Here is a 26,284-nt window from a genome sequence, read left to right as displayed (position 1 = left end):
ACGGGTAGACACACACGCAGACACACAGGTAGACAAACGTCGACACAGATACTGAAACAGATACACAGAGGGACAAAAATACATACATATTGACACGCACACTCACAAACACACGCACACACACACACGCACACACACACACCACACACACACACACACGCGCACACACACACACACACACACACACACACACAGATACTGGTTCTGGTTGATTACTGCGCAAACACCTCATCAGTGGTTATCTCGCGTAGGTCTGAGTGAGTAGAGTAGTCATTACATTTTGAAGTGGGCCTTTTTGAGCAAGTTGAGGAGATCTAGTTGCTCAGTCCAATTTTTTAATGACACAACATCGGGAGCAGCACGTGTGTTATAAACAATAGTCAATAGGTGCAGGAGTAGGTCATTCGGCCCTTCGAGCCAGCACCGCCATTCAATGTGATCATGGCTGATCATCCCCAATCAGTACCCCATTCCTGCCTTCTTCCCCATATCCCCCGACTCCGCTATTTTTAAGAGCCCTATCTAGCTCTCTCTGTTGAAAAATAGTGTGGGTGGTAACCTATTCCATTCCCTTATCGTCCTTGGGTAAAGGGAATATTGGTAGCAACGTTTATTGAAATTTAGCGAGTTGATGATGTAGGGACCGTTATTTTGTCTTGTTTCATGGCAGTTGGTGATCTGGGATGACGGGAGATTTGATGGCGTGATTTTGTCAATCTCTTTGTAAATTGCAATAAGTCTTAGCCTGAGTCTGCGGAGCTCTAGGGTATCCCACCCAGAGAGAAGTCAGCATATTATTCACGCTTGATTTGTGCTTGTAGTCATTACATACAAAGCGGGCTGCTCGGCGTTGTACTTTCTCCAGGGTGATGTTACAGTTGTTGAAAGGATCCCATACGGCTCCACAATACTCCAATTTGGACCTGACCAACGACTTGTATGCACTCTCTTTGACGGATGTACTACATACATCCGTCAAAAAGGGATCGAAGGGCCGAATGGCCTACTCCTGCACCTATTTTCTGTGTTTCTATGTTTTTCTCTATGCATGAAAATGTCTTTTAAGAAGGCCGATAGTTCTATTTGCTTTATTAGACACATGACTAACTTAAATCTTTGCTTAGTTCGACTCCTATATATGGGCGATGGCCGACAGCAAGCAATGTATGGCTACGCATGTTGTATTCCGGTAAAAGTGGTTTAATCTTGTGTGAGACATGCATGGTATGACATTTGGTTATATTAAATGACATCTGCCAGGTTTTTCCCCACTCACAGACAACATCCAGATCCTTCTGTAAGGACAAGCTGTCTTCTGGTGCTTTAATCTCTCTATAAATTATGGCATCATCTGGACGAAATTGCATTGGAATGTCATTGATATACAGTAGGAAGAGCAATGCGCCCATGACAGTCCCCTGTGGTACACCTGATGTCACATAAGTTTTCATAGACGTCTCTCCCTTCAAGAGAACTCACTGGTATCTCCTTGTCAAAAAGATCTCAATCCATTTTAAGAGGTTGCCGTCTATTCCCACAAGGTTGAGTGGATACACATATACAGACACACACACACGTATCCACACCCACACACACATACAGCCATACACGCACAGCCACACACACACACACACACACACACACAGCAATAGCCAAGCCGAAACACCTGTGATCCTAGCAGGGCCTGTTGTCCCCATGGGTCATAGAAAATGGTCGACAACAGTGGAGACACAAGCAACTGCAGATACTGGTTTACAAAAAAAAGATAAAGTGCTGAAGTAACTCAGCAGGTTAGGCGGCGTCTGTGGAGAGTATGGATAGGTGTCGCTGCGGGCCCGGACCCTTCACTGGGCCTTGCCGGGGATGGGGGTGAAGGGCAGGGCAGGCCAGGCCAGGCCAGGCCGGGACGTAAACAGCAGTGAGCCGGGATCAGTGGCACCACTGTCCCTCGCGGTTTGGACACTGATCTCGTTGTTCTCTGAGCAGCGATCTGAAGTTGTAACCTCGATACTGGAGTTTCTGAGGTCGACAAGGAGTGGGGGGGGGGAGAGATAGTGTGGGTTTAGCAGGGAATATTCTGCCTCCTGATTTAACGCTTTCCTTATTCCAGATCAATCCCATTGATGATAGAAACAAGGAACTGCAGATGCTGGTTTACACAAAAAAGACATCAAGTGCTGGAGTAACTCAGCGGGTCAGGCAGTATCTCAGGACAATGTGGAGAGGTGACGTTTCGTTTCGGGTCGGAACCCTTCAGACTGCATCTTCGCCCAACCGGAAACGCCACCAACCCCGTTGCAGGTTATTTTCTCTGGAAGGTGTCGTTCTTAGATGTTTGTCAGGGGGCAGGGTTTGAGAGGGGAGGTAGAGTCTTTTGCCTAGAGCTGACCGAAACCGGCTGCAGTTTCACGGCTGGCGACGGGCGTTGACTGGATCCGCGGCTGACGACACTCGCGGGAAGAACTGGTTTTTCCAGTTGCGTCTCAGAGACAGCGCTTGTGTCAGTCCTTGCGCATGTTACAAATAGTTCGCATTTCATTAGACAATACTTTCTCCCCCGGACCTCCCATAACTGCAAGCGGCAGTGGTAGTGAGCAGGTACAACTGACAAAGAGCCCAGTGAGACGGGCCGAGCGGACAGGTGGTACAGAAAAGGAGAGGCAGTCACTCCCGCAGGCAGGCGCGCTGGCGCACTGGGCAGGCATGAGGCAAGTTTCTGCGCGTAATTGGCGGCATTCAGTTCAATTTAGTTTATTGTCAGGTGTACTGGGGTACAGCGAAAAGCTTCTGTTACTTTTGTTGCATCAAAAGAAAAATAATACATAATTACAATCAAACCATTCAAACACTGTATATATTCCATACAGGAAAGCAGATTATTATCACTGAACGTAAGCATGCAGGTACAGCAGGCAGTGAAGAAAGCTAATGACATGTTGGCCTTCATTGCGAGAGGATTTGAGTTTAGGAGCAAGGAGGTCCTACTGCAGCTGTGCATGGCCCTGGTGAGACCGTACCTGGAGATTTGTGTGCAATTTTGGTCACCTAATTTGAGGAAGGACATAATTGCTATTGAGGGAGGTTCACCAGGTTAATTCCCGGGATGGCGGGACTGACATATGGTGAAAGAGAGGGTCGACTGGGCTTGTATTCACTGGAATTTAGAAGGATGAGAGGTACTGATTTTAGATGATCAGCCATGATCATATTGAATGGCGATGCTGGCTCGAAGGGCCGAATGGCCTACTCCTGCTATTTTTCTATGTTTCTATGATTAAGGAATAACGTTAGTGCAAGGAAAAGAGGTGGAATGAGACGGTGACGCCCCCCCCCCTCCCCCCCCCCCCCCCCCCCCCCCCCCCCCCTTGCAGACCATGGATTTGCTCAGAGGGTCCGACGTGTCAAGTTACACGTTGGTGGACAGCAGGGGCCAAAGCGCTGTTATCCCGTGGCCGCATCCATGCGTGCCAGCATCAGGCTGGGTGTAGAGGTAGTGTAGGTGGGCATCAAGTTCATTGTGTGTTGGTGTAGCCAGCAACACAAAGGATGAGCCTGGGCCCATTGCCATACAATGTCATTATCAGCTCGACATTTGCTACGCTTCCTGTCCTTTGTGGAAAGGTTCTTCCTGAGCAACACCTCTGACCACGAGGGCACCAGGCAGTGGTCAGCACCAAAGAACACGGAATGTGTGCAGGATAAGAACTCCATGGATCCTGAGCAGCGCTGTCCAGACCAACACTCTGACAATCAGGCCGTGAGCTCAGCTACAGCCAGGCACCAGCCCTAGTCTGGCTGCGAGGTGCCGCCCCATCACAGCATGCACTCCATCCTTTATGTTTCCTTTGGTCATTTTATGAATAAGGTCTATTTTTGAAATAAGAAGGACTGCGCATGTGTGGGAGGTTCCAGGGCTCTTGCCCCAGCAGTGGGTATCAGGGCTCTGAAATGCACAGGTGCCCAGGTGATGTACCGAGACAGACATCAACTGCAGGAAGACCATCGTCTCGGTGAAAGATACTCTTTCGACTGCCTGAAGTTTGTTGGTCTCCCAGCAGAGCTGAATGTCTGTCGTGCCAAATCCAGTGAAGAGCATGTGGTGAGGGAGCACTGAAGCTTGGTGCAGCCAACAGCAAGGCTCTGTGGGGGCAGGACCACAGTCAAGGGTCCTTCTGCTCCATGACACGGAAGGGCTGGATTCTGTGCAAAAGCCTCTGGAAACATGGAATTAGATAACTACAGCACAGCAACAGATCCTTTGACCCACCACGTCTGTGCCGAACATGATGCCAAATGAAACTCATCTCCTCTGCCTTCACGAGCTCTGTCCCTCTAGTCTCTGCTGCTACATCTGGCCTGTCTAAATGCCTCTTACATGTTGCTATCATATCTACTTCCTCCATTTCCTCTGACAGAACATTCCAAGCACTTACCACACCCTGTGTAAAAATACTTGCTTTCGTCTTTGTCCCTTTGACCTTAAAGCTATGCCCTCTAGTATTTGACATTTCCTCCCTGGTTCTGGCTGCTTACTCGATGCCTCTCATCATTTTATATGTGTCTAACAAGTGTCCCCTCAGCCTCTGATACTTCCCAGAAAACAAGGCACCCCTTTATTTAGGTTTAAAAGGGAACTGCAGATTCTGGAAGGTAGACAAAATGCTGGAGAAACTCAGCGGGTGAGGCAGCATCTATGGAGCGATGGAATAGGTGATGTTTCGGGTCGAGACCATTCTTCAGACTGATGTGGGGTTGGGGGCGGGAAGAAGAAATGAATAGGCGGAGACAGTGGGCTGTGGGAGAGCTGGGAAGGGGAGGGGAAGGGGAGGGGAAAGAGGGAGAAAGCAAGGACTACCTGAAATTTTAGAAGTCAATGTTCATACCGCTGGGGTGTAAACTACTACAAAATATGAGGTGCTGCTCCTCCAATTTACGGTGGGGGTCACTCTGGCCATGAAGGAGGCCCAGGACAGTAAGGTCGGATTCGGAATGGGAGGGGGAGTTGAAGCCCAACACCTCTGCTCAGATCACAATATATGTGCTCCCCCCCCCCCCCCCCCCCCCCCCCCCCACGCCCCCCCATCCCCCCATCAGTCTGAAGAAGGGTCTCGACCAGAAACGTCACCTATTCCTTCGCTCCATTGATGCTGCCTCACCCGCTGAGTTTTTCCAGCATTTCCGTCTACCCTCTATTTAGGTAATACCTTTTAATCCAGTCAGTATTTTGATAAATATCGTGTTTTGTATTTTGATAAACACCTTCTTTACGACTCTCGCTACTTTCAGTGAGCTATGGACTTGCACCCCAAGGTCCCTCTGATTGACTATCAATGCTCCTAAGTGACCTGCCATTAACTGTATACTTTCCTCTTACATTTGACCCCCCCCCCCCCCCCCCCAAAGTAAAACACCACACACACACACTATATATATATATATATCTATCACAAGAGGTCCCAGCATCAGCACCAATTGCTGCAGAACTCCACAGGTTACATACCTCCAGTCAGAGTAACACCTCTGCCCTCTACACTCTGACTACCAAGACCAAGCACCCTGGCGCCTGTGTGGTCACATATCGGGGTGTGGAAACGGGTGCTGTGAATGGTACTGCCTAATTGTGGCTAAAACCGAGCCCGACTACTTACTGTGTTCACATTCTGAATATAGCTTTTTAGCAATTACAAGTCTTCATTGACAAAGCTCCGAATCCCGGTACACGTGGACTGGACGAGTGAAGCACAGATGGCCCGTATAAATAGGAGAGAGCGAAGGGTGGGCAAGAGCTGGCAAGTGTTAGTTGGAGGGTTAGTTGGCAGGTGGAACCAGAGACTTGGAGGTGATTTGCGGACCGAAAAGGGGCTGCAGATGATGGAATCTGATTGGAAAGGAAGGTGAAGCGTGGATCCCAATAGTGGCGATGGTGGGAGCTTGACAGGGTAGATTTTGAAGGTAGACACAAAATGCTGGAGTAATTCAGCGGGCCAGGCAGCATCTCTGGGAAGAAGGAATGGGTGACGTTTCTGGTCGAGACCCTTCTACCATTCCTTCTCTCCAGAGATGCTGTCTGTCCCGCTTAGTTACACCAGCATTTTGTGTCGACCTTCCATTTAAACCAACATCTGCAGTTATTTCCTACACAGGTAGACTTTGAGATGTTTTCACTAGAGGGAGAGTCATGAACAAGGCATCCTAGCAGCGAAGCAAGCGGTGGTCAATGAAATGTCTGATGTCAGAGGGTGTTGACTCTCAGCCCCAGACGCTGCTGGACGCTGTATTATTGGATATATCTAAGATAGATAAATACTTGAAAGATGGAGGAACGGAAGTGATGGTTAAATGGCACAAAAGGGGAATTGAGGCCAGGATCGATCACCCATGATCACATCGATCGTGGGACAGGATTGAGGGGCGGAGTGGCCTAGTGTTCCTTGTGATCCCCCCAGAACCACCTCGTACCCCCCCCCCCCCCCCCCCCCCCCACCTTTCTAATCATCTGGGTTATTATCCAGCATCTCAGCCAAGCCCGAGGCGTGATCGGTCAGTCTCGGTCTCACCATGTGACGCCAGGTCTTGGACGGGGGATGGGAGGTGAACGTCAGGAGACGGAGAGGGGGTAGGGGAGACTCTGGGCACTGCGCCCGACCCCCTTCCCCACTCTACCCCCACTGTGGGAGGGGTCCTGACACTAAGCCGCCGGCCTCCGATGCGAGATAAAGAAAATAGACAAGTCGATGGAAACCGCCTTTATTGAAATTCCAACAGAGAGGCAGCGCAGGCGGCGGGACCACACCCCATGCCCCTCCCCTCGTCAGCATGATCTACCCACACCTCCCTCCTCCCGCAAACCACACGCAGCACCCACATCCCCCCGGCACCACCCCCCCCCCCCCCCCCCCCCCCCCTCCACGGCTCCACCCACCCGTTTATGGGTTGGGATGACAGATGGGTGCATCTTTCACAATCTCCCACCTCCTCGCCAGCCTGCCCACCTCGCCCCCTCCCTTCCCCTCACCTGCACGCGGCGGTGGGGGTTCCCTGGTGTGAGGGAAGATGACAGATCAGCCCCCCCTCACTCCTCACCGCCGGGGACAGCTCGGATCCCACCGTCCAATGGTGTCCGTCATTCCTGCCGTTCCACTGGCTATTCCCGTCACTCTGCCCGTTCCACTGGCTATTCCCGTCACTCCGCCCGTTCCACTGGCCCGTTCCACTGGATATTCCCGTCACTCCGCCCGTTCCACTGGATATTCCCGTCACTCTGCCCGTTCCACTGGATATTCCCGTCACTCTGCCCGTTCCACTGGATATTCCCGTCACTTCGCAAGTTCCACTGGTCATTCCCATCACTCCGGCCGTTCCAACGGTCACTCCCGTCATTCCACTGATTACTCCAATCGTTGCGTTGGTCACTCCACTGGTTACTGAAATCGAAACCTGGGGTTGTGGGGATAATGTCAGTATCCTCGCAGTGACACCCGCATCTTGCGAGCACCATCCAGTCTCAACCACGCCCCCGGTAATCAATCCAGCCACACTCGCTCACACACACCCCAACAGCCACAGAGCTGTATTGCACCAAACAGTTACATTCCAGGAGTCATTTAGTTGTGTATCTATCTTCTGGGTAAACAGGTCAGCAGGTCCTAGCTCCAGCGTTAAATTCCATTTGCCATTCCTTGGCCCACGTTCCCAACTGATCTAGATTGTAACTTCAACTTCTGTCCCCACTGTCCTTTGTACCACGAATGTTGGTGGTATTTACGAATAATATTAACTATTTTGTTATCCTAATGGTTAATGTAGTTAACAAACAACAGTGGACCCGGCACCGACCCCTGCGGTCACTGTTTTCCAATCGGGGAAACAATCTTCCATAATTACCCTTTACCTTCTTCTACCGCCAATGTTGAATCCAATTGGCAAGCTCACCTTGGACTTCATGTCTTCCAGACCAGCTGACCAGCGGGAACTTACCAGTCCTTGCAAAAGTCCCCATAAATGACGTCCCCATCACTTCTCTCGGTGCCCTCTCCAAAAAACTGCCGGAGTTTATCTCTATCAGAGTAACATATAAACGCACCGTTGTCATCCCACCCACCAGACTCTCTCTCCCCCTCTCTCTGTCACACACACACACCAACACCCCGACACACACACAGACACACACACAGACACACACACACCAACACACATACACACGCCGACACACTCACACACAGACACACACCGCCCGCAACACGTCGCCTCCCATCGCGCAGCTCCACTCCCCCCCACACACACCAATCGCCGCGGCCCTACCCTGGATGGCCCGGCCCACCCACCGGTCTCGTAGTCCTGTGGGAGGATCAGATTCTTCCTAGAGCCGGTGCAGGATGTGGTGATGGAGCCCGACTTGGAGTCGGCCCACGAGCCGGCGCGATGACCTCTGATCGTGGCCCCAGCTTTGGCCTTGCTCCAGTCTGTAGACACAGGGACAGCAATCAGACAGCTGCGGACATCAGAGGCAAACGGCTGTACAGCTGCGGACACTCCCCGCAGACAGTGGGACAGCTTCCTGCACTTGCATTGCCAACGTCTACGAAGAGATGATGTTTCAGGTAGAGACAGGTGGCGGTCTGGGTCCCGTCTCGACCCGAAACATCTATTCCTTTTCTCCAGGGATGCTGCCTGTCCCGTTAACTTACTACAGAGTTTTATGTCTATATTCAATTTAAACCAGCATCTACAGTTCCTTCCTACACAATACTCTAAATGTGGCCTGACCAAAGTGTTATACGGCGGCATCGTGACTTTCTGACTTTTATACTCATTGCCCTGACCCATGAAGTCAAGAATACCATACGCCATATATCCCACTCTATCCATTTATGTTGCCACTTTCAGGGAATTGTGGACGTGGACCTGAAGGTCCCTCTGTACCTTAAGTGTACCTTTCCCTTATATTTCAACTCCCAAAGTGCAATACCTCATACTTGCTCGGATTAAACTCCATCTGCCATTTCTCCGCCCATTTCTGTGACTGATCTGTACCCTGCTGCAGATTTAGACCGTTTTAGGAACAGATGCAGGAGTGGACGGCAGTGGAAGGTTGCGTGGGGTGGGGGAAGGTGGTGGTGGTGGTGGTGGTGGTGGGGGGGGGGGGGGGAGTGGTTAAAGTGGGGGAGGGCGGAGTGAAGGATGCGCGGGGTGGGGAAAGTGGTGGTGGGGGAGGGTGGTGTTAAGGTGTGGGAGCGCTAGGGAAGGGTGGCGGCTGTGGGGGAGAGGTGGGTGTGGGAGCGCTAGGGAAGTTTAAGCAGAGCAGCGGTCCCGGATTCCCCGAGGCGGCTGTGGTGAGGGAGGGGGGGGGGCGGGGAGGGGGGGGGTGGAGGGGGGGGGGGGGGGGGAGGGGGGGGGCGGAGGTGAGGGGGGGGGGTGGGGTTCGTACCGGAGCACTGGCTGAGCTGCAGGCGGCCGCCGCACAGGTGAATCCTCCACTGGGTCCGCACGTTCTCCTTCAGGAGGCAGTGGAAGACGAAGATGAAGAACCCTGGTGGTGAACACGGGCTGTGAGGCAACTGCGAGATACCCTGACCCCTCCGGCCAGCAACGGGAGCAGCGGCACCCCAGACCGCGACAGTACGGGGGGCCATTCGGCCCATTCCCACTGCGCCTTCCCTTCGCGATATTGAAGCTGACTGAACTCACACCTTTCTGTAGCGCCAGGTCACCGGGCTCGGCCACTCCGCCTGCCCGACCTGGTGAGGTTTGGGGGGGGGGGGGGGGGGGGGGGGGGTGTTTCCTGTTTCCCGGCCTTCGTGTGAGGAGATGCTGCCCCGGAGTATTGGGGCTGGAGAGGGAGAGGGGGTGAGGGGAGGGGGGGGGGTCTGGACGTCCGACTCCCTCCATCTCAACCACCCTTTCCCCACTCACCCCAACCCTCCTTCACCTTCTCGCCCGAACTCCCCACCACCCTCCCATCCTTTCCCCCGTCCCCTCCCCGTGCGCCCTCGACCTTTCCCCATTCGTCCCCACCCTCTGGCCCCAACTCTCCCCCATCCTCTCGCATTCTCTCCCCGCCCCTCACCCTCATCCCATCCTCCTCACCCCTTCTTGTCCCAACCCTCCTCGCACCCTACCCCGCCCCCTGTCCGTCCCCTCCCTCTCCCGTTGGGTGTCGGTGTGCGGGTGTGCGGCAGCCCTCTGCCTACCTTGCAGCGTGTTGAGGATGGAGAAGAGGTAGGAGAAGGGGAGCTGCGCGGGCCCCCAGGCGAAGAAGCCGCAGCCCCAGGTGAGGCCGAGCAGGACGGTGAGGCTGGCGGTGGCTCGCAGGTGCTGCAGCAGCCGCCCCCCCGAGCTGCCCCCGCGTTGCGCCGAGCGCATGGCCCGCAGCTGCCGCAGCACCACCGCCGACATGCTGAAGTTGACCAGCAACACAAGGCCGCAGTAGATCACCACCGACACGTAGAAGGCCGGGCCGCTCTTCAACCAGCAGCTGGGCATACGGCAGGGGTCCGGTCAGCGGCGGCCGGGGAGGCCCCACACCCAGCGGGTCCAGGCAGAGGGTCCAGGGGGGGGGGGGGGGGGGGGGGGGGGGGGGGGGGGAGGCGAGAGAGAGGTCAAAAGGGGAGAGACGGAAGTGGGGGGAGGATGGGAGAATTGGGAGAGAGATGGGGTGGGGGGGGGGGGGGGGGGGGGGGAGAGGGGGAAGCAGAGAAGAGGGGGAGAAGGTGGGAGAATGGGGAGATGGAGGGGGGAGAAGGGATGGGGAGAGCGGGAGAAAGATGGCGAGAGAGGTTGAGAGCAAGGGGAAAAGTCAGAGAGACGAGGAGAGGGTGGGAGAGAGAGGTAGAGAAAGGTGAGAGGGGGGGGGGGGGCAGCTACCTAACTCCCACAAACAACAATCTCTATCACTCCTTCTCCATGAACCCCTCTCCAGCCCCCCCCCCCCCCCCCCCCCCTCCCCCCCCCCCTCCCTCTCTGTGGAGCAGCACATGGCATCCTTTCATTGATACCCTGATCGCAGCCACTTCAGGTGACGTAGCCGGTAATATCATCTGAACACGCCCACCCCCCCCCCCCCCCCCCCCCGACCATCGGTTGGGGGTGAGGGGTGAGAGGGAGGCGGGATGGGGGAAAGGACCGAAGGAGACGGGGAGGCGAAATGGACGGGGGGGGGGGGGTAAGAGGGGAAGGGCGAGAGGTGGGAGGAGAGAGACGAGGAGAGGGGTAGTGGGAGGAGGGGGCGGGCGGGGAGGTGGTCACGGAGCGGACTCCGGCCAAGTGACTACCTACAAGTTGTCCAGCGGCCCCGCAGACTTCACCTCCTGGGGTCCGTATGCAGCCATGTCGATGGAGAGCACGCAGATGACAACGGCCGCCGGTAGTCCTGGCGAGCAGATAACATCGGCAGCGGGGTCACTGACTGGCCGCAACTTCCACCACAATCGCCGCCCTACACCCGCGCTACTAATACCAGTGCCGTCCTACTCCCAAATATACACCCTCCAGCTCCACCCTACTCCCTACCCAACTCAACCCCCCCCCCCCCCCCCCCCCCCCCCCCCCCCCCCCCCCCCCCCCCCCGGCCCCACTCACCCCAACCGATCAGGCAGAACTTGAAGAGGTAATGGCGGATGTAGATGTTGAAGACCCGGACCAGCGCGAAGTACATGTGGATGGCCTCGACACACATCCAGGAGCAGGAGCTGAGCAGTAGGTAATGCAGCGTGGCTGCGGCAGCCACACACAGCCCGCGTTGGCCGAAGGACGACAGCCAGGAGTTGGTGAGGAACGCCATGTTCAGCAGGAAGAGCGAGGCGCACAAGTTGACCAGGATCTTGGCGGGGTAGTCCTGCCGCAGGTTCCTGGGGGAGAACCCGGACATCAGTCCATCCGGACATACAGCGGCCCGGCGGTAACGAGGCGGCGCGGCTGCCTTACATCGCCCGGGGAGGATGGAAGCTACCGTGGCCCAAAGCCCACGCTGGGGGGCCGCGGTCATCCCTCGCCCACACCTGCTACTGGTCTCTCTGGTATTCACCCCACCCTGACCTTGACCCCATTCTGCCCATGACCTGTTTCTCGAGCCCTCCCTGACCATGGCGCTGACCCCAGGCTGAGGAAGGGGCCTGACCCGCCGAATTACTCTTGCACTTTGTGTCTATATCTTTGGTCGAAACCAGCATCTACAGCTCCTTGTTTCTACATTGTGAACCTACACCGAGTCCGCCACCTTGGGGAGGGGGCGGGGGGGGGTCCTTACCCAAAGGCCATGTAGGTCATGAGGATGAGCCCCAGGAAGAAGGACGAGATGCCGCAGCCCACGTGTGTGATGAGGGTAAGGATCCACAGGTTGAGCGGGTCGATCGTCTGCCCGGAGATGTCCTATGGGAGACACAGCCGGTGACCACCAGCCCGGAGCCACTGACAGTCCGAAGATGAGGGCCCGAACGGACAGCTTCCCGGCACAATGAAGCGGAACACATGGCGACCGGGATAGCGGGAGCAGGGACGGCGGGGTGGGGGGGGGGGGGGGGGTGCGGGGTCGGGGAGCCACCGTGAGAGTTGTCGGGTAGCAACACTCCGGGTGGGTCCGGTGCCCATTGCGGCAGGACCGGCCTTGCAGTGGGAACTGGATAGACGCGGAGAGCGGAGAGCGGAGCCGCGAGGAGGTCGTTGCTCACCAGTAAGATGCCGAAGTGGGTGAGGTGATCGCAGGAGCAGTTGGTGTAGTCGCCGCTGCTGCTCGTAACCTCACAGCCCGAGCCGTTCCAGCCGCCCGCTCCGCCTGTGACACGGGACGGGACATGGGTCACAGCAAGCCTTGCCTCCCCCCTTCTCCAGCCCGGAGAGTCCTTCACCCCACCCCCTCCCCCTACCACCGTGCCCTCTCCCTCTCTCGTGGGGAAGTGGGGGGCGGGCGGGGATTGTCCTAGGGCAGGGAAGGGGTGCAGCAAGTGGTGTGGACCCAGGTCGGGAGTCGGGGCTGGGGTGAAGGAGGGGAGAAGATTCCGGAGCAGGGGGTGGTCCCGAAGGGGTGATGGGCAGAGGAGGGTAAATGGTCACGGGAGAGGAGAAGGCTGAGGATTGCGACGCGTTGTGTGGCCACAACTCACGGTGCTGTCGAAAGTCCCAGAAGACGCAGGACACCCGCTGACCGCTCTGGCAGAGAAATAAAACTGCGTTAGATCAATGCAGCAAAACCCCCTTTGCCCCACTCCGCCCGTCTCCACATTTACCGCCCACCCCAACACCAGTCCCGCACTGAAGCCGACGTCGCTCACTGAGGCCGAGCATCGGATGGCCCGTTGTCATTAGACGCCTCGCGTGTTCACGTCTCACTCAGCACTCACACATTGGTGTGCATCTGACGAGGAGTCTTACCTCCTTTGGTTTTAAGTGGCGAAGTGTGACCTGCACCGGTTCCTTCAGGTTTTGAACACTGGTCTCCCCGATGCTGCTGGACACCACGTAACTGTTGAGGACCTGGCCGCGGCGATGCGAGTCCTGCAGTCGTTGTACAAAGCAGACGCTGAACACGGACCGTGAACAGAGGCAGCAAATGCGGGGCGGGGAAAAACGACAAAGCACCAGACACCGCATCTGCTGGTTTGGTATTGTGCGAAGAGGAACATTGGCCGCTTCTCTCTACACATACGCCTGACCTACGGAGAGTTTCCAACATTCTCTCGCTTTTAGCAGAAATGCTGATAATGCCATCGATAGATAACACAATCTGACATAAAATAATATCGACCAAGAACTCCATTGAGATAAACTGATATCGAGAAATGCAGATTTACTAATAGATCAGATTATAGTCATAGAATCATAGAATCACAATCACGAGGTCATACAGTACGGATATAGTCCACACGGCCCAACGTGCCCATGCCCCCAACCACACTAGCCATTCTTCCCGGCCTTTGGCCATATCCCTCTAAACATTTCCTATCCAGATGGGTTGTTTAAAATATTGTTATAGCACACGCCTAAACTATGTCCTATAGTAGCTCATTCCATACACCCACCACCCTCTGTGTGAAAATGTTGTCCTTCAACATCCTGTTAAATCTTTCCCCTTTCAACTTAAACCTATTTTTTTAAACCTAGATTCCCCAACCCTGGGTAAAACATTGTGCATTCACCCTGTGCATCCCTCCTCATGAATTAATACACTTCTGGAAGATCATCCCCTCATCCTCCTGCACAAGGAATAAAGTACTAGCCTGTCCACCTTCTCCCTATTGCTCAGGCCTTCAAATCCTGACAACGTTGAATCTTCTCTGCACTCTTTCTAGTTCAACAGCATATTTGGTCTGTATTAGGCCTACACGATCTCCCGGTTGCCAAACACATTAACTCTTCTTCCAGTTCCCATACTGACCTTTCTGTCCTGGGCCTCATCCACTGTCAGAGTGACGCCATACACAAATTGGAGGAACAGCGCCTCATATGTTGCTTCGGCAGCTTACGATCCAGCGGTATGAATATTGATTTGTTTTTACTTAAAGTAATCCTTGCAGCCCCCCCCCCCCCCCCCCCCCTCTCTCCTAGTTTCACTGTGGTCCTGCTGAGTTCCACTGTTTGTATAACTCGTTATCACCCTCCACACAGCCAACAATGGATCATTGTGGGTTCCACCTTTCCTTGATCATCGTTGCTGGCTTTGATCTGTCTGTTTGCACAGTTTTCATTAATTTGTTCCATGTACATTTTCATATCTCACGTTTCCTCCCCCTGGCAGCCTGAAGAAGAGTCTCCACCCGAAACGCCACCTATTCCTTCTCTCCAGAGATGCTGACCCTCTGAGTTACTCCAGCTTTTTGTGCCTATCTTCGGTGTAAACCAGCACCTGCAGTTCCTTCCTACACGTCTTTCCTTTTGCAGTGTGACCAAACCTGAGAACGATACTTCAAATCCAGCCCCGCGCTGTGTACAACTGTCACATACAGTAACATCCCACCTTCTATACTCAACATCCTGACTGATGAAGGCCAATGTATCGAAAGCCTTCTTGAGCACCTTGTCTGCTTGTGATGCTCGTAGATGTGGACCATTCAATATATTATCTGAACCAGGCATCACCACAACCACCACACGATGGCAGACAATCGTTCCAAGTGAGTCGGGATCAATAACTCGCTGGAGCAGGAGTGCGGCGAACCGGGTGCTTACGTTAAAGAGTGACGTTTCTCCATAGAACTGGAATTGTATCCGGGACGGGAGAGCTCTCGTGGTCCACGAACCAAATGTTGCGGGGAGAGAAATAAACGCGACAGGATCGGGTGGGGAGGTTTTGTTCAGGTAAACCTGCAACCAACACATTGCATCAACTCCAAGCTCAGGGAGAACGCGGTCTCAGTAACCGTGAAACTGCTGATTGTCGCAAAACGGTATTACAAATGTTGATTAGGGAGGAATACTCGCTCCGTTTTTCTGTTTGCGTCTTTCCTCCAATCTAGCTCAACTAGTGAATGTATTTCTCTCCGTCCCTCGCGTCCTCTCTTTCTTCCTCTGTCTCTCCCTCCCTCACACATCACTCACTCAATGACATCTCCTTTCCCGCTCTACCACCCATTCCACTTCTATTCCCTCCCATCCACTTTCCTTGACTCCATTCCCTCCTCTTCAACCCTACTCCCATCACCCGCGCCACCCTCGCGTACCCTCCCTCATCTACTTGTGTGGCTTCGTTCTCCACCTTTCCCCACAAATGCCCCACCCGCTTCCCCCACCCAGCCCCCAGCCGGTCTGCCCCCCCCGTGCCCCCCCCCCCCTCCCCCGCCACCTGCTGGGTGAAGCCGTTGATGTAGGAGATAACTCCGAAGGCGATGTCCCAGAACTGGAGGAGGCTGACGTTGACTATGTTGAGGGACACGGTGGCCGTGGTGATGTTGAGCTGGGTGCCCGGGAACCGAATCTGGTTTCCCACCCTCTCCACCAGATGCAGGATGCTGAAACACAAAGCGGCCGTGGGAGCGGAGCCGTGGAGGCGCTGGGTCCGCGTCGAAGGGCAGCTCACCCGGTTTAACCTCTCCGACTGAGTCGGGAGGAGGGGGAGAGGGGGGGGGGGGAGGAGGTCGAGGCGTTCCCCTCCCCCTCCGATCCGAAGTATGACCCCCCCCCCACACACACACACACACACACGCGCACACACACACACACAACAGAGACCTCACACTAATTGTGGGAGGGGCACTGAGGGAGCGCCACGCTGTGGGAGGGGCAGTGAGGGAGCGCCACGCTGTGGGAGGGGCAGTGAGGGAGCGCCACGCTGTGGGAGGGGCAGTGAGGGAGCGCCACGCTGTGGGAGGGGCAGAGAGGGAGCGCCACGCTGTGGGAGGGGCAGTGAGGGAGCGCCGTGCTGGGAGGGGCAGTGAGGGAGCGCCACGCGGTGAGGGAGCGCACGTGGTGGGAGGGGCAGTGAGGGAGCGCCGTGCTGTGGGAGGGGCAGTGAGGGAGCGCCACGCTGTGGGAGGGGCAGTGAGGGAGCGCCACGCTGTGGGAGGGGCAGTGAGGGAGCGCCACGCTGTGGGAGGGGCAGTGAGGGAGCGCCACGCGGTGGGAGGGGCAGTGAGGGAGCGCCGCGACTGACCTGGAGGAGAGCGGCCCCAAGGTGTGCGTCTTATTCAGTAGGTTGTCGATGATGTCCAGTAAGTCATTGGCCAGCTGCACGCTGATGGCGGCCGTGCCCACGATGTCGCTCGCCTTGGACACCACGATTTCCAGGTCGTGTTGCGAGAAGTTGTACGCCGCAGCCGTCAGCCGAACGATGTGTTCCGCAACCTCCTGCTTGTTCTCTGTCCGGGACACGGCAATAGAGAGGGGTCACCGGCCGCGCCTGTCCGCCCGCCCGCCGCTGGCCGTCGGTCAGACACCCGTCCCGTGGCCCAGACATAGGGAACGTGGCCCTCCACCCGTGTAATCCCAGCCCCACGTTGCCCCGGCACCTGTCCATCCTGTAGTTAACCCCCCCCCCATTCCTCGGTTACACCCCACACACACACTTGCATCGGGTCCTGGTCCGTCCCTGTAGGTAACCCCCCCTCCGCCCCTCCCTCTACTTCTCCCTTTCCTCACCAACAGCGCGATGCAACCGAGCGAGCGTCAAGGTCCCTGGGTCAGGTGTCAACTTTTGCCTCCTCGAGGGATGGGGTAACCGATGGCCAATAACGCATGGGGGTGAGGAGGTGGGCGGCTGAACTCCGGGAAGATCCCGCGGGACGTACCGGCGGTGATCTGTAGCGACTCGAGCTCCCGGATGCTGCCCGGCACCTTCCAGCAGGCACTCATGTTGGGGTGTGACCAGGTGGCGTTGTCGGATGACTCTCCCAGCTCGCTGCAAGCAGAGAACACACCGGCCGCAGTCTTTCCCTCGGCTCGAGTAGCTCACGGAGCGCCGGCTCGCTCACGGGCTCGGCCCGCGATATAACGCGCGAAGCCCGGGTCAACAGCTTCGCCAAACCGATAACTAAAACCAGGATCGGGTGCTCTGTGTCGACGGGAGGGATGGGGAAGGGATATTCGGCCACTAAAGGTTAGATTGATTAAGTGTGGCAGCTGCTGCCGATGACTAGGGGACAGGTGCGGTCCTCGGTGTATGCAGTTTGATCCAGGCGGATCGCGGGTGCAAGTCCGGAGCTCCCCGTAAGTGCATCACGCGTGGATAGGGTAGCATGACATAAAAGGACACAAATGCCGGAGTAATCGCGTGTCACGCAGCTGATCTGGAGAACATTCGGGTTAAGGCCCTTCTTCAGACTGATTGTGGGGGGTTGGGGGCGAGAACATTGGAAAAGAGAGGCAGGACTAAATGTGGCAGGTAATAGTTCGAAAGGTGAAGGTTTCTTTTGACATACAGATTGATGCTTGGTACAAAGAAAGGAAGGGCGGTGTGAGACACACAGGATTGAAGAGTATTACCTGTCGCGCTTTATCCTACCTCTGATCTTTTCCAGCTTTATTCTCCTCGCCCCCAACCCCCCCCCCCCCCCCCTTCCCACTATCCCGCCTGTATTAACATGCATCCGCAGTTTCCTGTTTCGACAAAGTGTATGGTATACTTATTTGCCAGTGTTGGTCAGTGTGTTGGATATAAAAGTTGGGAGATCATGTTGCAGCTTTATTAAAAAAAAATGATTCGGATATTCAGTGAATCGGTGAATCTAACACTGTCTTTTTCCCCAAAGGATTGTAATATTGGCAGTTTCCAAACCTCTAGACCTTCTCCAGACTCCAAGGAATTTTGGAAGTTTACAACCAACACATCCACTAACTCAGAATATAGAAACAAAGAACTGCAGATGCTGGTTTATACCAACACAAAGTAACTCAGCGGGCCATCTCTGAATCTGTACAGGATCTTGAAGCTGTAACGTCCAGGTTCAGGAACAGCTTATTCAGAGGCAGTCGGAATGGCCTACTAAAGTCATTAAACACTACAACTTCTAATAAACTCTGAACGACATGGATTATTATTGTTATTATTGTTATAGCTGCATTATTATTGTTCGTTTTATGTGGGTGCGTATGTGTACGTATATATTATATATATATATATAAGAACAATAATAGTGCAACTATAACAATAATAATCCATGTCGTTCAGAGTTTATTTGAATATATATGTATATATATTTGATCTAAATATATGTGTATTTGTGAGTACATAGACTGAACTTTTTTTTCTCTCGTTTCTTATATTGTTTACAGTGTACTATGTTTACATATTCTGTCGCTACTAGTAAGAAATTAATTGTTCTATCGGGACATATGCCGAGAGAATGGAGCGACTGGGCTTGGGCTTCTGGAGTTTAGAAGGATGAGAGGACATCTTATTGATGATAGGATTCGTATGGGTTTGGACACACTAGGGGCAGGAAACGTGTTCCCGATGTTGGGGGAGTCCAGAACCAGGGGCCATTTAGAACGGGGATGAGGAAACACTTTTTCTCACAGAGAGTTGTGAGTCAGGAATTCTCTGCCTCAGAGGGCGGTGGGGGCCGTTTCTCTGGATGCTTTCAAGATAGAGCTAGACATGGCTCCTAAAGATAGCCGAGTCAGGGGATATGGGGAGAAGGCAGGAACGGGGTACTGATTGCGGATGATCAGCCATGATCACCTTCAATGGCGGTGCTGGCTCGAAGGGCCGAATGGCCTACTCCTGCACCTACTGTCTATTGTCTAAAACACTTTTGACTCTTTTCTCCAGAGGTGCTACCTGGCCCGCTGAGTTATTCCAGCACGTTGTGTCTATCTGGTCCACTAACTCAGTTGGATCAGAGGACGCGGTCACCTGGACCAGGGAGTCTATCAGCCATTGCACACCGCACTCGAGGGACAGCGGGTCGGGCAGCTTCTGTGGAGCGAATCGACAGCTGACGGCTTGGATCGGGACCCTTCTTCAGCCCGACCAAAAACATTGCCGACCATTCCCTGTACGTGGCCCGCTGAGTTCCTCCAGCACTTTGTTTTGCTCAACATTCCACATCTGCAGTTCCACGTGTCTATATCGGCTATTGGGTAGAGGTCTACAATTGCCTCTTGTTGGTTCTTGAATCAATTGGCCTTTACAGTATTACCGCCGTGAAAACGGATCCGCCGTCTGCTCACAGGGTCCCGGCCGCTGTGAAACTCCTCACCAGTTCCTGTAGGAATGCGCGCTTGGGTGGGCCAGACACTTTAGCCGAGCCGTCCTCTTGGGCAACGTAGATGGCCACCAATACGTCCCTTCTTCGCTCGGCCAGGAGTCGCTCGGACACACGCCGGGCTCTAATGGGTCAGAAACACAAACCACGGTTGATGTTTACACCACATCCAATAGTAAAGTGTAAGCCCCTGTTAATATGGGAGGGTGTGAGATGTGATCTGAGGGGTTTCCTTCACAAACTCCTCACCGGCTGAGTGAACAAACCCACCCGCGAACTCCTCAAACCCACCCGTGAACACTCTCCGCGGCTCCCCTCCGTCCCGACGCGGACATTGCGGGCTGCGTGCATTGTCCTGACACAGGGGGACAGGCGATATGGCCTACTGTACCGGTCTCGCCCGGTCTCGGTCCGGTGACCCTCTTGTCCTGGGCCGGTGAGCACGGTGTTTCCGGCTGGTGACCCCGGGGTCCTCCCGATGACCCCTGTGTGTCAGGGACGGTGACCCCAGTGCCCGGACAGGTGTGGACGCCGGCTCTCTGTGAACCGCCTGATGACCGGAGATGGCCACCGTGGAGACGGCGGCCGCTTTCAGAAGGTCATCAGTTCATACGTGATAGGAGTAGCATTAGGCCATTCGTCCCAAGTTTACTCCGCCATTCAATCATGGCTGATCTACCTCTGCCTCCTAACCCCATTCTCCTGCCTTCTCTCCATAACCTCTGACACCTACCTGTACTAATCCAAAATCTCTATCCCTGCCTTAAAAATATCCACTGACGGCCTCCACAGCATTTTGTGGCAAATAATTCCACAGATTCACCACCATCGAACTAAATAACTTTCTCCTCGTCTCTTTCCTAAAAGAACGTCCTTTAATTCTGAGGCTCTGACCTCCAGACCTAGTGTCTCCCACTAATGGAAACACCCTCTTCACATCCACTCCATCCAAGCCTTTCACTATTCTGTATGTTCCAATGAGGTGTGCCCCCACCCCACCCCACCCACCTCATTCTTCTAAACCACAGTGTCGCCAAACGCTCATCATAAATTAACCTACTCATTCCTAGGATCATCCTTGTAAACCTCCTCTGGGCCCTCTCCAGAGCCAGCACATCCTTCCTCAGATATGGCGCCCCAAATTGCTCACAATATTCCAAATGGTGCCTTGGCGTTGTATCCCTGTTTTTGTACACAGACCCTCTTCAAATAAATGCTTACATTGAGTTTGCTTTCTTTACTACCGATTCGACGCAGATTAACCTTTTTGGGAATCCTGCACGAGCACTCCCAAGTCCTAATGCACATCCGATTTATGGATTCTCTCCCCTTTAGAAGGCAGTCTATGCCTTTAATACTACAACCAAAATGAATGACTCCGCGCTCTACACCATATTTCATCCGCCACTTCTCTGCCCACACTCACAACCTATCCAAGTCCTTCTGCAGAGTCCCTGCTTTCTCTACACTACCTGCGCTTCCATCTATTTTCATATGATCTGCAAACTTGGTCACAAAACCTTCAACCCCCTCGTCCAAATCATTAATATACAACGTGAAGCGTAGCGGCCCCAGCACCAACCCCTGCGGTACTGCGCTAGTCACCGGCAGCCAACAAGAAAAAGCCCCCTTTATTACCACTCTTTGTCTCTTGCCATCCAACCAACCTGCTATCCGTGTTTGTACCGTGGGCTCTTATCTTCCTTAGCAACCTCACGTGTGGCACCGCTGTCTATCCATCTCTCCCCTCATAATATGGACATCTATCTCCCCCCCCCCCCCGATCCTGAACAGATGCGACCTCTGCAATCGTGTCCATCTGTGTAACAGTGTACATCTGTGTACATACGGTGCCCCCATGATGTCCCCCAGTTCTCCTTCGCTTGCCCCCCCCCCCCCCCCCCCATCTCCCGCACTGGGGTTAGTGTACAGCAGGCAGCATGGACAGTAATGGCAGAAGGTCCGGTTTGAGCAGTGGGCGCCTCTCTGAGCAGCGCCAAGGGCCGGTTACCGAGGTGAAAGACGGCGATGGTGGCGGGGTCAGCGGCCAAGGTCATCCCCGCTACCGCGTAGTCTCCGCCCCGCAGCCGCTCGACGATCTCCCGGCGGGTCTGAGATTCCGGCGCTACCGACGTTGCCTCCAGTCGGAAATCACAGCGGTACCTGCGGTGATACAGAGGGTCAGATTCCGTCTGCGGATTCACCTGAACCAGCGCGCTGACCAGTAACCCCTCAGCTCCTACCTGTCCGTGGTCAGAACGGTCCGAGCCAGCTGCAAGCACAAGACGGAGACATTAGACTTACTCAGGCCAAACACACCAGTGTGGGGTGTAGAGCCGCACTGTGGGAGGGGCAGTACTGAGGCAGCGCCGCACCCCCTTTTTTTAAATTTATTTATTATACATATACATTTATTCAAAAATCAAAAATAAACATACAGTATCAAAGACTGCCTATGTTGACAGTCTACAATCAAACAAACGATCATCAAATTAATATATTGCCAACTTTATCAACAAAACACTCGACCTCAGGAAGGCGTCCAAAGTCCCCGTGGACACCCCGTGTTCCCTCTCCGGGGACGTAGGCCCGGAAAGGGGGCAGGCAGTCAACCCCGGTGCGGCCGTTGACTACCCGCTGCCTGGACCCGCGAATGGCCATCTTGGCCAGGCCCAGGAGCAGATGGATAGGGAGATCCCGCCTCCCTCTGTACCGGGTGCCCTATATCAGGAGTGTGGGGCTAAAGTGTAGCCAAACCTTGAGTAACAGCCCCTACAGATAGTCGAACAGGGACTGCAACCTCTCACACTGCATGTACAAATGAAACATGGTGAGTCCGTGAACCGGCTCAAGTATCTGTACACGCCACAGCCATGTGCAACATTCTCCACCCCAGGTCCCCGATGTAAAGAGGAGGACCACTCCCGCCGTCAGGTGGTAACACGGACCCCAGGGACGGAAGACAAGGGCGGGGAAGTGTAGAGTGTGCAGGAGAAACCTGTACAGTCCGCGCCTCTCCGTGTCACGGAACGGCACACTGGGCATCTGGGAAAGGCGGCTCACCCTGGGAGGGGCAGTACTGAGGAGCCCCGTACTGTTTGGCGGGAAGGCGGGGCGGTATGTGCGTCCCCCAGCAAAGACCCTATAGTAAGCTTCGCTATAGGATCTTTGCTCCCCAGCCTCACCGACCATTCACAGTGAGGGCAGTGAACGCACGGTCAGTCAGCTCTCACTCACCGCTGGAGTGTTTCTGCTGCTCCCTTGGTTGCCCGCGTTCCTGAAAAGAACAAAATGTCCCGTCACTGATCAGTCTGCAATTCGCTGCTGCAGCAGTTCTCCAACAATGCAGCGACTGCCAGGGTTGGTGCCCCCAACTCACCAACAATGCAGCGACTGCCAGGGTTGGTGCCCCCAACTCACCAACAATGCAGCGACTGCCAGGGTTGGTGCCCCCAACTCACCAACAATGCAGTGGTTGGACGATAATGTAATGGTTGCGAGTGGATAAAGGTTGGGACGCTGGCCTGAGGGGGAATTGTTCCAGGGGAGGGTATGGTGGGTGGAGGCAGGACCTTACACAGCGGTGACAGAGACACGGCGTGCTGGCGAGGGGCCTGGTGTGGTCGGGTCAATGTTCGGCGTGGACAAGGTGGGCCGAGCGAGGAGCCTGTGCCGGAGCCACGTGTCTCCGTGGCAACCACTGTTAGAAACCTGAAGTTAAAGCGAATGCTGGCATTCCCGCCGAGCCAGACAGCGTATGTGGGGAGAGAAACTGCCATCATCACAAGGTGGAGATCGTCGACCAGAGGTGGCCACGTCAGACTCTGACGACGGGGCGATGTGGAGTGGTTTCGTATATTTTATTGTCTAGAGGTACAGCATGGAAACAGGCCGTTCGGCCCGCCGAGTCTTCCCCGCCCATCCATTACCCGTTCACACTTGCTCCATGTTATCCCACTTTCTCATCTCTCCATACACACTAGAGACAATTTACAGAGGCCAATTAACCCCCAACCCCACTGGAGTTCTGTGAGGAAACCGGAGCACCCGGAGAAACCCCAAGCGGACACAGAGATAACGTGCAAACTCCACACATACAGTGGCTGGGATCAATGCAAGGGCCCAATGGTCAGTCAGGGATGGCGCCTGATCTCGGAGCTGGCGGTGCGCTCGGTTGGAAGAGGGGAGTGGGCAGAAGGCAGCGAGGTTGGTTCTGATCGGTGAGCGGGCCAGCGCAGTCACCGGCTTTGTGACATCCCCGCTGTCGGGCACGGCATCGCCACCGGGTGGGCATAAGTGGCGGCGGGGAACGGCTGCTCGGCAGGGTTGGTGCGGGTTTCCGACGGACTTGGAGAGGAGATGTGTCGGAGGGAGGCAGGGGCAGTGAGGAGAGGCAGGAAGAGAGGTACAGGCCCCGTGACATACAGCCTCAGAGAACCACCTTTCACATTAAACGCCTCTCCACTGAAATCACCACCGACCGTCCCGGTCAATACCACCTCTCCCCTGATCCCCCTGTACACTGTACCCCTCCCCACTCAACCCACCCCGAACTGACGCTTCCCTCAACAACCGTTTCATCACTCCACACCCACCTTTGCTTCAGCAGCTTCACATCGAGCAGCACCAGCTTCGGCCGGAAGATGTTACGCAGCTGCAGGGGGCAAAGAGAAGGTTAATAACTGCAGGCGTCTCCGACCCAGATCCGCCTCTGCGGCCCCACATCGGCTCACTGCACTCAGGGTGCCCTGCGCTCTTTAGCCCGTTCTAACGTGGGCCGGTTACTTACTGTACCCGACAATGTACCGTCTCGTTCATTGTATGTTTATTCGTGTGTCCGTGCGTTGTCGGGTATCGGTAAACTGCAGCAAGTAATGCCCCTGTCCCACTTAGGAAACCCGAACGGAAATCTCTGGAGACTTTGCGCCCCACCCAAGTTTGTTCGGTTCCCGGAGATTGCAAGGTTTCCCGTTCGTTGCAGGTAGTGGAAGCAGGTAGGAGATGATGCAGGGAACCGGTTGCCGGTTTTCCGCGCGGTTGCAGGTCTTGGCTGGAAGTCGCAGGTAGGGAAGACTGGGGCCTAAGGAAAGTTCCCGGAGATTGCAGGTGGTTGCCGGAGGTTGCAGGTAGTGGAAGCAGGTAGGGAGACTGATAAAAACCTCCGGGAACCGCGCGGAAACCTTGGGTTTCCGCGCGGTTGGCAAAGTCTTGGCTTGGCAAAGTCTCCAGAGGTTTCCATTCAGGTTTCCTAAGTGGCACAGGGGCCTAAGGATTTCACTGTCCATGTGACATTCCAACACTCTCGACCTTCTGACTGCAATGTTCCAGTTCAGTTCTGAGGGGGGGGTTTTGAAGCGGGGTTGTTTCCAGCCCGTGTCCCAGGCCGGCCCTCTCGCCAGTGTGGTTTAGATTTAGTTACTACTGTCGCCTGCACTGAGGTGCAGAGAAAAACTTTGTTTTGCAGGTTATGTAATTAGATCAGATATATTATACGTAGGTATAACCAAGCCATACGCGAGTGGTGCGAAAGGGGGAGATAGGGTGCAGCGTATAGTTCTCACAGGAGCCCTTCTCTGGAAGTGCGGCCGCGATCCCGCTCCAACGTTAAGGGTTTGCTGTGGGTTCCGGTGGAGCCCCGGGCAGGATTGGGGACGTAGGGATGCCCACGGCCCGGGCACCCGAGGTACTCACCCAGATTTTGGTGGCAGCCTGCACATCTGCAGCAGTCGGCGATCCAGTCCACGAACTCACGATGCTGATCATCGAGGCCCTGAAATAATTCACTGAAAACCCAATCGGGAGGTTCAGTTTCCGAGAGAAGAGATCAGGGAGACCGCGGAGAGGCGCAGCTCACAACGCGGCCAGTCCCACCCTCAGCCGACAGTTAGTTCTAGCTCGGCGAGGGCACGGGAGGCCGTGGTTTGGGTGGGACGAGGGAACCAAGGAGTTGCGGAGCGAGCGGTCTCCGCGGAAGACGGAAAGGTCTAGGGATGAGAAGATGTGACTGGTGATGGGATCATGTTGGAGGTGACGGAAATGTTTTGAGGAAATGCGGAGGCAGATTGGATTTGGGAGGACCAGGGGATCTATCCTTGTTGGAGGGGGATGGAGGGGAGGTTTGAGGAAGGGGAACTCTATCCTTGTCCGCGGGGGGGAGGGGGGGGGGGGGGAGGGACTAGGGGGGGGGGGGGGGGGGGGGGGGGGGGGGAGGAGATGGGGATAGGGGAGGACCAGGGGAACTCTATCCTTGTTCCGTCGGGGGGGGGGGGGGGGGGGGCAGAACTACGGGACGCAGAGGATACACGAACGAGTGATCCATCTATGACAGAAGGGGGGAAATCACGTTTACTAAAGAAATACATCTTTGATGTCCTAGAATGGGTAGCCTCATCTTCGGAGCACAAGCGGCACCAACTTCTTCCCTCTCCCCAAGAGCCGTCTGACCCGCTGAGTTTTTACATATTTTATTTCAGGTTTTCAGCTGGTGATAGATTACCATATTTAATGACTCAAAAATCACTCTTATTGTGGGATTTTGTTCCTGAGACTTTGTTATCATTCCTGCGACAGAAGGATTGACTAGTGCACCATGTGTGTTTGTGCGTCAGTGGAGACGGAGAATGGCAAGAACTGGAGCCTCCGCACCAGCACCG

The 26,284-nt window shown here is 54.9% G+C and overlaps 1 protein-coding gene and 1 long non-coding RNA gene across 2 annotated transcripts; both read right to left on the bottom strand.

The window, feature by feature from the left end:
• Window positions 1–7,183: 7,183 nt before the first annotated feature.
• adgrg4a (adhesion G protein-coupled receptor G4a) lies at window positions 7,184–17,786 on the bottom strand. Its single transcript, XM_055643394.1, has 14 exons — window positions 17,214–17,786; window positions 16,580–16,784; window positions 15,773–15,938; window positions 15,160–15,294; window positions 13,366–13,488; window positions 13,098–13,143; window positions 12,666–12,769; window positions 12,245–12,366; window positions 11,578–11,846; window positions 11,275–11,368; window positions 10,191–10,474; window positions 9,428–9,529; window positions 8,325–8,462; window positions 7,184–7,437 (listed from the first exon to the last, which is right to left on the bottom strand). Exons 1-14 carry the CDS (start codon window positions 17,275–17,277, stop codon window positions 7,184–7,186), a joined length of 2,106 nt encoding a protein of 701 aa, XP_055499369.1. The 5' UTR covers window positions 17,278–17,786.
• Window positions 17,787–18,679: 893 nt separating this feature from the next.
• Window positions 18,680–23,390, bottom strand: LOC129701935 (uncharacterized). The gene is made up of 3 exons (XR_008724296.1): window positions 21,875–23,390; window positions 21,643–21,794; window positions 18,680–19,755 (listed from the first exon to the last, which is right to left on the bottom strand). It is a non-coding gene; the product is annotated as an uncharacterized LOC129701935 (long non-coding RNA).
• Between the last annotated feature and the right edge of the window lie 2,894 nt (window positions 23,391–26,284).

The sequence above is a fragment of the Leucoraja erinacea genome, chromosome 12, assembly GCF_028641065.1.
Source record: "Leucoraja erinacea ecotype New England chromosome 12, Leri_hhj_1, whole genome shotgun sequence".
NCBI classification, from domain to species: Eukaryota; Metazoa; Chordata; class Chondrichthyes; order Rajiformes; family Rajidae; genus Leucoraja; species Leucoraja erinaceus.
This window is presented reverse-complemented; position numbering and strand designations above follow the sequence as displayed.